The sequence below is a fragment of the Colobus angolensis genome, unplaced genomic scaffold (assembly GCF_000951035.1).
Source record: "Colobus angolensis palliatus isolate OR3802 unplaced genomic scaffold, Cang.pa_1.0 Scaffold67, whole genome shotgun sequence".
NCBI lineage: Eukaryota > Metazoa > Chordata > Mammalia > Primates > Cercopithecidae > Colobus > Colobus angolensis.
In genome coordinates this window covers 6,192,138-6,201,485 of record NW_012120376.1, presented here as the reverse complement: position 1 = coordinate 6,201,485, position 9,348 = coordinate 6,192,138, and the positions used below count along the sequence as shown (strand labels likewise).

The window sequence follows — 9,348 nt, the reverse complement described above, 5'->3', positions numbered from 1 at the left end:
GTCTTGCCATGTTGCCCGGGCTGGTATAGAACTCCTCAGCTCATGGAATCCTCCTACCTCAGTCTCCCAAGTAGCTGGGATTACAGGCATGCACTACTACACCTAGATCTAGGACCAATTGATTTTAAATGTGCTGCCAGGACATTCATATGACATGAGTAAGTAGTTAGAAATCTAGGCCTTGAAGCTTGGTGATTTCCAAATCTATATGTCCAGTCCAAATATGCAAAATGGCCTGGTCTGTGCATACAGTTTTGGGAATCACCAACATAAAAATTGTGTTGCTTGGCTGGACGTGGTGGTTCACGCCTGTAATCCCAGCACTTTGGGAGGCCAAGGCAGGTGGATCATGAGGTCAGGAGTTCAAGACCAGCCTGAGATCACACCACTGCACTCCAGCCTAGGTGACAGAGTGAGACTCCATCTAAAAAAAAAAAAAAAAATTGTGTTGCTTGACCATGAGTCTAATTAAGAGCTACCTTAATGTAGACTAGAAGGAAATGGAAGTCCAAGACAGACCTTGGAAAACTCTGATATTGAAGGGATGGTCAGAGAAAGAAAAGCCAGCAAAGAAAACGAGGGAAGAATTATAACAGAGTTGTGTCATGGAAGCCAAGAGAGAAAAGATTTTCAGGAAGGAAAGGATTGTCAACAGTGCTGTCTTAGTCCATTTTGTGCTGGTATAACAGAATACCACAGACTAGGTCATTTATAATGAGCAGAAATGTATTAACTCATCGTTGTGGTGGCTGGGAAGTCCAAGATCAAGGGGCTGGCATCTGGCGAGGGCCTTCTTGCTTCTTGCTGTGTTATTCCATGGCAGAAGGGCAAAAAGAGGGTGGGGCTGAGGAGAATTAAACTTATCCTTTTATAAGGAACCCATTCCCAAGATAAGGGCATTAATTCATTCATGAAGGTAGTGTTCCCATGACCCAGACACCTCCCATTAGGCCCCACTTCCCAACACCACTGCACTGGGGATCCAGTTTCCAGCACACGAACTTTGGAGGACATGTTTAAACTGTAGCAAATGCCAAGTGCTATAGACAGCTCAAGAATGCTGAGTATACAGAAATAGTTGGTAGAAGTGACACTCAGAAGGCCGCAATGACTGACACTTCTTATATCCACAGGCCTCTCCACCATCAACCAGACTCGTCTTGATTTTCGCTTCTCCTCTGATAGAACTGCTGGTGACAGGGAGGTCCAGCAGGCCAGTCTCATGTTCTTTGTGCAGCTCCCTTCCAATACCACTTGGACCTTGAAAGTGAGGGTCCTTGTGCTGGGTCCACATAATACCAACCTCACCTTGGCTACTCAGTACCTGCTAGAGGTGGATGCCAGTGGCTGGCATCAGCTCCTCCTGGGGCCTGAAGCTCAAGCTGCCTACAGCCAGGGGCACCTGACCCTGGAGCTGGTACCTGAAGGCCAGGTAGCCCAGAGCTCAGTCAGCCTAGGTGGAACTGCCCATAGGCCTTTTGTGGCAGCCCGGGTGAGAGTTGGGGGCAAACACCGGATTCACCGACGAGGCATCGACTGCCAAGAAGGGTCCAGGATGTGCTGTCGACAAGAGTTTTTTGTGGACTTCCGTGAGATTGGCTGGCACGACTGGATCATCCAGCCTGAGGGCTATGCCATGAACTTCTGCATAGGGCAGTGCCCACTACATGTAGCCGGCATGCCTGGTATTGCGGCCTCCTTTCACACTGCAGTGCTCAATCTTCTCAAGGCCAACACAGCTGCAGGCACCGCTGGAGGGGGCTCATGCTGTGTACCCACAGCCCGGCGCCCCCTGTCTCTGCTCTACTATGACAGGGACAGCAACATTGTCAAGACTGACATACCTGACATGGTAGTAGAGGCCTGTGGGTGCAGTTAGTCTATGTGTGATACGTATGGGCAGCCCAAGGGGGTGTGGGAAAACACTCCCCCACAGAAGTGCACTTCCTTGAGAGGAGGGAATGACCTCATTCTCCGTCCAGAATGTGGACTGACTTGAAGAAACCTTCATCTAAAAAGAGTCACTGTACCATCTTCCTGACCACTACCCTCTTTCCTAGGGCATGGTCCATCCTGCTACCCTATGTGCTTAACCCTGACTCCAGGGACTCAGACCCATCTCCAGCGATGAGCAAGGCCATCTGGTTCCCAGGCAAAGACACCCTTATCTCACCTTTAATTGACCCCATAACCCACTATGCTTTCCTGTCCTTTCTACTCGATGGTCCCCACTCCAAGATGAGTTGGCACAGCCCCTTTCCCCGATTTTTGTGGATCTCCAGAGAGCCCCTTCTTCGGATTCACCAAAGTTTAGATCACTGCTGCCCAAAATAGAGGCTTACGTACCCTCCTCTTTGTTGTGAGCCCCTTTCCTTCTTTCTTGTCCAGGTGAACTGCTAAAGGTCTCTTTGCATACCCTCATCCATTTTCTGTCCTTCTCTGCCTTTCTCTGTGCCCTTAAGGGCTGACTTGCCTGAGCTCTATCACCTGAGCTCCCCTGCCCTCTGGCTTCCTGCTGAAGTCAGGGCATTTCTTATCCCTGCTCCCTCTCTGCATAGGTGCCATGGTTCTGTGTAACTGTGGCTATTCTGTGTCCCTACACTAGTAGCCTGGCTACCCGCTTCCATGGCCCCAACTCTGCCTACATTCTGCTATCACTGTTTCAACACTAGGGGGTCCTAAAGGCTTTCTATCTTGCTAGTCCCTGGGGCCTCAACATCTCTTACTGGTTCCCTTAACTCTGCCTATACCTCTGTAAATAATTCCCTCACTAAGTTCTCTTGATGAAGCAAAACCAGACAGCTGAATGGTCCTCTAGCTCCTACAAGGGCCCTAACTGGCCGCCCAGATGACACAGAACCTGCCTGCCTATGCTGTAGTCTGCCTGCTCTGCTCTCTCTTCACATGGTCTCCTCAGGACTGAGCTATTGTATCCATCTCACACTTTATGCCTCTTCTTTCTTAGGCACCGATGCTTAGTCACCCAGTAAACTGACCAGCTGTGGGCACGCAAGTGTGGGAGGCAGAGGCACGCTCAGAGCTGCCCGTCAGGACCTCTGACTTGCCTTTCTTTCACCCGCCCCCAGTGCTCCACCCGGGAATCCTGCCTGGAAGCTGGAATAGGCAAGGGCTGCTGGAGTGGGACAGGGAGAAGAGGAAGGCCTGGAGGAGGAGAGGGTGGCATTTGCTCTGAGACTGGGTCTTTTTTAGACCTTTGCCCTTCCTCCCCCACATCTCCTCCCTTTGGCTGGACAGTCCTGAACCACGAGGTCGATATTGTCTGCAACCCAAGGCCGAGTTTGCGCAAAACCCATGTGTTCTTTGGTAAATGTGATGTCTGTGTTTGCTCAGCTTATAACCCCCTCCTATGAGGGTAAGAGGTCCCTGAAATAGGAACCCTAGAGGGGAAAGTCTGAAAAGGACTGCCTGGGGGACTGTAAATCTGAGCTCAAGGGCTTCCTGAGCAACCCATGGATGTTATTCCACCTTTGACTTGAGGAGACCTTCATCTAAAGAGAATCTAAGGAGACCTTCTGGTGTCTCCCCCACACACCCCCGGCCCCCAGATCTAACCTCCTTCCCAACTACAGCTTAGTTCCCAGGGCCAAGACTGGGGTAAGGCAAAGTGAGTCATTCACCTGGAGGGGGGGCTAAATTTTAAGGGGGTGGTGAACAATTTATTAATCAAGATAGGACTTTAATGTAATTTTTTAAAAGTCAAAATTAATGCAAAAAATCCATGATGAACAAAATAGCCTCCTTTTTTTTTTTTTTTTTTTTTTCGACGGAGTCTCACTCTGTCACCCAGGCTGGAGTGCAGTGGCGCAATCTCGGCTCACTGCAAGCTCCGCCTCCCAGGTTGACACCATTCTCCTGCCTCAGCCTCCCGAGTAGCTGGGACTGCAGGCACCCGCCACCACGCCCGGCTGATTTTTTTGTGTTTTTAGTAGAGACGGGATTTCACCGCATTAGCCAGGATGGTCTCAATCTCCTGACCTCATGATTCGCTCAGCCTCCCACTGTGCTGGGGTTACAGGTGTGAGCCACCCACTGCGCCCAAAATAGCCTACTTTTAAATAAAAACAGGATCATCATTATTCCCTTTCTGTTTTGGCTCTGCCTTTCGTAAAAAGGGGAAAGAGTGGGTCTGCCTCTTTCAAACATTTTCTCCTAGAGCTTCCTAGCTCCTACCTCTGGACTCCTTCAGGCTTTTCTCATTTGAGCAAGATAACCACTCCCGTTTCGCTTATTCTACTTCCTTACCCACTCCCAAGCCTGTCTTCTACTTCCTTACTCACCCCCAAGCCTGTCGCTATCCCCCAGCCCCCAACCAGGTTGGTGGTAGGGCAGGCAGTGAGGCAGATGGCTGGGGTATTTATAACCCAGGAGCACTTCTTGGGAAAAGTGACTAAGATGCTAAGAGCGTATTTATAGCTGAGCTCTGACGTAAGTGTCAGTGGGGAGGTAGGGCCAGGCCAGGCGCAGCAGCAAGGAGGTGGGAAGAGCTGGAAATTGGGGGCACCTGACAGTGAGGGTGGGGAGAGATGGGGTCAGTGACTCCTGCAGCCACTTCTTGTCACTTCCCCAACTGCCTACTGATACCAACAGGTAAGCCTTCTGAGGCATCACCATGGATAGATACCTCCGCTTTGCCGACCCGATGTTCCAGACCAGAGAGGGTAGAGGGCTGTCATTTACCAGCCCGACCAACAGAATGGGAGTTGGGAGCTGAGGAGAACACTGGACAGAGCTCTTAAATGTGTTTCAGAATGTGGGGAGAAATGCAGGGTGGACAGGAGGATCTAAGTGTCTCAGTGCGCCCCCATCCCACTCCACCCCCACCAAATAGTGCCCTGAGGTTCTAGGAAGAGCCTGGTACATCACCAAGCTCCATTGACACGTGTTTGTGTGGGGAGGTCCAAAACCAAAGGTAGCAGTGATGTGGATCCTGAAGACAGTCTCTCTTCTCTGGCAGTGTGATGGGGAAAGAACAGAGGAACCAGCGTGTCTCTGTCTCTTGTGGGTGAGGCAGGGTCCCCAGAGGGAGAGGTCGAGGAGCACTCTTCATTGCTCCATTTCCCAGAGCTGCCCCTTCCCTGTCCCTGAGAAGCTCCAGCCAGCTACAAGCCAGCTGCTGTCCAGAGGCACGGCACTGCCACATGGTGGACACTGGTGGTACTGGGGCCCAGCCCTCCAAGTAGGACCCCAGTCCCCCAGATCTAATAGTCTCTCTTGACAGCCCCCATCATCTAAATAGAGGGGAGATGAACAAAGTGGAGTAAGGACGCATTTCCAAATCACACCCACTTCCCCCACAGCTTTCTGCCCGTCAAGCTTCTTGGAGAAACTGGGGCATAAGGAGAAAAGCTAGCATGAGGCCCACCCTCATGAATTCAAGATGGAGGGGTCTGGGTCCCCCCATTTAAAGCCAGTGAGCACTGGGTGCAGTGGCTCATGTCTCTAATCCTAGCACCTTAGGAGGCTGAGGTGAGAGGATCGCTTGAGACCACCCTAGGCAATACAACAATACCCTGTCTCTGCAAAAGAATAAAAAATAAATGAGCCTGGCGTGGTGGCACGCACCTGTAGACTTAGCTACTCTGGAGGCTGAGGTGGAAGAATCACTTAACCAGGGAGGTCGAGGCTGCAGTGAGCCAGGCCACCACACTCCAGCCTGGATGACAGAGTGAGACCCTGTCTCAAAAATAAAAAATAAAGCCAGTGAGGAAATGTGGTCAGGAGGGCTGAGACTGGAAACCAAGACTGCTGTACTCGCCTTGCTTTGTTGTCAATAGCTCTTAAAGCTCCCATTTTCTACCCCCATTAATAGGCTTGAAGGGTGGTGCAGTGGCTCATGCCTATAACCTCAGCACTTTAGGAGGCCAAGGCAAGTGGATTGCTTGGGCCCAGGAGTTCAAGACCAGCCTGGGTAACATAGCGAGACCCCATCTCTATGAAAAATTTAAAAATTATTCAGGTGTGGTGGTATGCGCCTGAAGTCCCAGCGACTAAGGAGGCTGAGGCAGAAGGATTGCCTGAGCCCAGGAGTTCAAGGCTGCAGTGAGCAATGATTGTGCCCCTGCACTCCAGCCTGGACAACAGATTGAGACCTTACCTCAATAAAATAAAATAAAATTTAAATTTCAAAAATTTAAGAAAAAAGAGACCTGGCACTACTTCTAGGATGCCCCAAATTTAGGCAACTCTCACAGTCACTTGAAAGAGAAGTGGCAGCTGGGTATATGCCCTCCCAAGTGTCATGCCCTTTGACAGTCCTGATGGACTCTGCCCTGTGCAAGATTGCATCACCACCACCACCACCTCTCTGGGCTTCCCCAGACATCACAGGAACACATTCCCCGCCCCAGCCCCCCCGGCTCTGGCCCTGCTCCACATCATGCTCCAGGCCAACTGGACTCTGGGCGGCCAGCACAGGCAGGGTCAGGGGGTGACTTCTGTGCCTCGTGGCACTGCCATCTGGGCCTGAGCAAGAGGGTTCCATTCTCCGACCCACCCAACCCCTCACCCCTGTCCCAACACCAATGATAGAAATAAAGAGACCAGAATTTTCCTTCTGGCCTAAGGGTCCCAGAGAAATACCCACTGGAGCTCACAGCTGCCTCATGGAAACTGCTGCAGCAGTGGTGAAGCTAGAAAGACTAGAGGTATGAGGGAAAATTGCCCTTCCCCACCTGGCTCATAAGGCGTTCCCTCCCCCGAGTTCCAGACCTTGGGGACTGAGCATGTGAAATCATCCTCTTTCTTGCATCATGCGTGTCCACATTACACCCCCCCACCCCCATACCCCTACTTCAGGCCCAGTCACCATAGCCAGATGGTGAAACCTGAGCTGGTGGGGAGGAGGACCTCCACCCCCTGCAGGGGCCTGATGGGCAGCACAGCTGGCCAATCCTGGGACTCAGAGGGTAGGTCAGCTGGCTGACCACTAGGTTTGGAAGCCCCAGGCAGCTGGCTCTGAAGAGGCCCGAGGTCAGTAGCCAGACATGAGCTGTGAGGGTCAAGCACAGCTATCCATCAGATGATCTACTTTCAGTCTTCCTGAGTCCCAGGCAATAGAAGACAGGTGGCTCTACCCTTGGCTAAGGGTGGGTGTGGCAGTGGTGTCTGCTGTCACTGTGCCTTCATTGGCCCCCAGCAATCAGACTCAACAGACGGAGCAACTGCCATCCGAGGCTCCCGAACCAGGGCCATTCACCAGGAGCATGGGGCTCCCTGATGTCCAGCTCTGGCTGGTGCTGCTGTGGACACTGGTGCGGGCACAGGGGACAGGGTCTGTGTGTTCCTCCTGTGGGGGCTCCAAACTGGCACCCCAAGCAGAACGAGCTCTGGTGCTGGAGCTAGCCAAGCAGCAAATCCTGGAGGGGTTGCACCTGACCAGTCGTCCCAGAATAACTCATCCTCCACCCCAGGCAGCGCTGACCAGAGCCCTCCGGAGACTACAGCCGGGGAGTGTGGCTCCAGGGAATGGGGAGGAGGTCATCAGCTTTGCTACTGTCACAGGTGGGTGATGGAGAGAGCAACAGGCAGAGAGCAGACAGGTAAAGGGAGGCAGAAGGGGAGCCTGGCAGGAGCACCAGAGGGAGTGGGGTGTGGCAGAAGAAGGAGGAGGTGGGGCAGGGACTGGTTGCAGAGGACCCAAAGCAATCTCTACTTTTCTAAAGGTGGGTTCAAGGGAGATCAGTGGGCAGGGCTGGGGGAGTCTCAGAGGAGAGTTTCATCTCTGCTCACATTTTCTTTCCCTTCTCTGTCTTTCGGGCAGACTCCACTTCAGCCTACAGCTCCCTGCTCACCTTTCACCTGTCCACTCCTCGGTCCCATCACCTGTACCATGCCCGCCTGTGGCTGCACGTGCTCCCCACCCTTCCTGGCACTCTTTGCTTGAGGATCTTCCGATGGGGACCAAGGAGGAGGCACCAAGGGTCCCGCACCCTTCTGACTGAGCACCACATCACCAACCTGGGCTGGCATGCCTTAACTCTGCCCTCTAGTGGCTTGAGGGGTGAGAAGTCTGGTGTCCTGAAACTGCAACTAGACTGCAGACCCCTAGAAGGCAACAACAGCACAGTTACTGGACAACCAAGGCAGCTCCTGGACACAGCAGGACACCAGCAGCCCTTCCTAGAGCTTAAGATCCGAACCAATGAACCTGGAGCAGGTCGGGCCAGGAGGAGGACCCCCACCTGTGAGCCTGAGACCCCCTTATGTTGCAGGCGAGACCATTACGTAGACTTCCAGGAACTGGGATGGCGGGACTGGATACTGCAGCCCGAGGGGTACCAGCTGAATTACTGCAGTGGGCAGTGCCCTCCCCACCTGGCTGGCAGCCCGGGCATTGCTGCCTCTTTCCATTCTGCCGTCTTCAGCCTCCTCAAAGCCAACAATCCTTGGCCTGCTAGTACCTCCTGCTGTGTCCCTACTGCCCGAAGGCCCCTTTCTCTCCTCTACCTGGATCATAATGGCAATGTGGTCAAGACGGATGTGCCAGATATGGTGGTGGAGGCCTGTGGCTGCAGCTAGCAAGAGGACCTGGGGCTTTGGAGTGAAGAGACCAAGATGAAGTTTCCCAGGCACAGGGCATCTGCAGCTGGAGGCATCAGATTCCTGATCCACACCCCAACCCAACAACCACCTTGCAGTATGACTCACTTGACCCCTATGGGACCCAAATGGGTACTTTCTTGTCTGAGACTCTGGCTTGTTCCAGGTTGGCTGATGTGTTGGCAGATGGGTAAAGCATTTCTTCTAAAGGGGTCTACCCAGAAAGCATGATTTTCCTACCCTAAGTCCTGTAAGATGTCAGGGATTAGGGAGGGAGGGAGGGAAGGCAGAGAAAAATTAGCCTCTCCCAAGATGAGAAAGTCCCCAAGTGAGGGGAGGAGGAAGCAGATAGATGGTCCAGCAGGCTTGAATCAGGGTAAGCAGGCTGGCCCAGGGTAAGGCCTGTTGAAGTGCCTTAAGGGAGGGTCAAGAGGGAGATGGGCAAGGCGCTGAGGGAGGATGCTTAGAGGACCCCCAGAAACAGGAGTCAGAAAAGAGAGGTACTAAGCCTAAGAAGTTCCCTGGTTTTTCCCAGGGGACAGGACCCACTGGGAGACAAGCATTTATACTTTCTTTTTTCTTTTCTTTTTCCTTTCTTTTTTTTTTTTTTTTTTGAGACGGAGTCTCGCTCTGTCATCAGGCTAGAGTGCAGTGGCACCATGTTGGCTCACTGCAACCTCTGCCGCCTGGGTTCAAGCAATTCTCCTGCCTCTGCCTCCCGAGTAGCTGGAGTAGCTGGGACTGCAGGGGAACGCCACCATGTCCAGCTAATTTTTTTTTTTTTTTTTT

At 52.5% G+C, this 9,348-nt stretch overlaps 2 protein-coding genes across 3 annotated transcripts in view; both read left to right on the top strand.

The window, feature by feature from the left end:
• The window catches only part of INHBC (inhibin, beta C), a 21,969-nt gene extending 20,090 nt beyond the window's left edge, over positions 1 to 1,879 (top strand). Inside the window, exon 2 of the mRNA XM_011926036.1 lies at positions 1,134 to 1,879. Coding sequence (XP_011781426.1) covers positions 1,134 to 1,879 — 746 coding nt within the window. The remainder of the gene's footprint in view (positions 1 to 1,133) is intronic.
• Positions 1,880 to 6,389: 4,510 nt separating this feature from the next.
• Positions 6,390 to 9,050, top strand: INHBE (inhibin, beta E). Of its 2 annotated transcripts, XM_011926035.1 has the most exons (3): positions 6,390 to 6,665; positions 7,431 to 7,521; positions 7,781 to 9,050. In XM_011926035.1, exons 1-3 carry the CDS (start codon positions 6,543 to 6,545, stop codon positions 8,536 to 8,538), a joined length of 972 nt encoding a protein of 323 aa, XP_011781425.1. In that variant the 5' UTR covers positions 6,390 to 6,542; the 3' UTR covers positions 8,539 to 9,050. The 2 variants fall into 2 exon arrangements, with proteins under 2 accessions (XP_011781425.1, XP_011781424.1); XM_011926034.1 differs by lacking the exon at positions 6,390 to 6,665 and having other exon boundaries at positions 6,845 to 7,521.
• The last annotated feature ends 298 nt before the right edge of the window (positions 9,051 to 9,348 follow it).

What these genes read in the sequence shown, in the direction of transcription:
- INHBE (XM_011926034.1), top strand. Translation starts at nt 7,224, where the DNA reads ATGGGGCTCCCTGATGTCCAGCTCTGGCTGGTGCTGCTGTGGACACTG. An exon ending in CAGCTTTGCTACTGTCACAG is followed by an intron (nt 7,522 to 7,780) that starts GTGGGTGATGGA and finishes TCTTTCGGGCAG; the next exon opens with ACTCCACTTCAGCCTACAGC.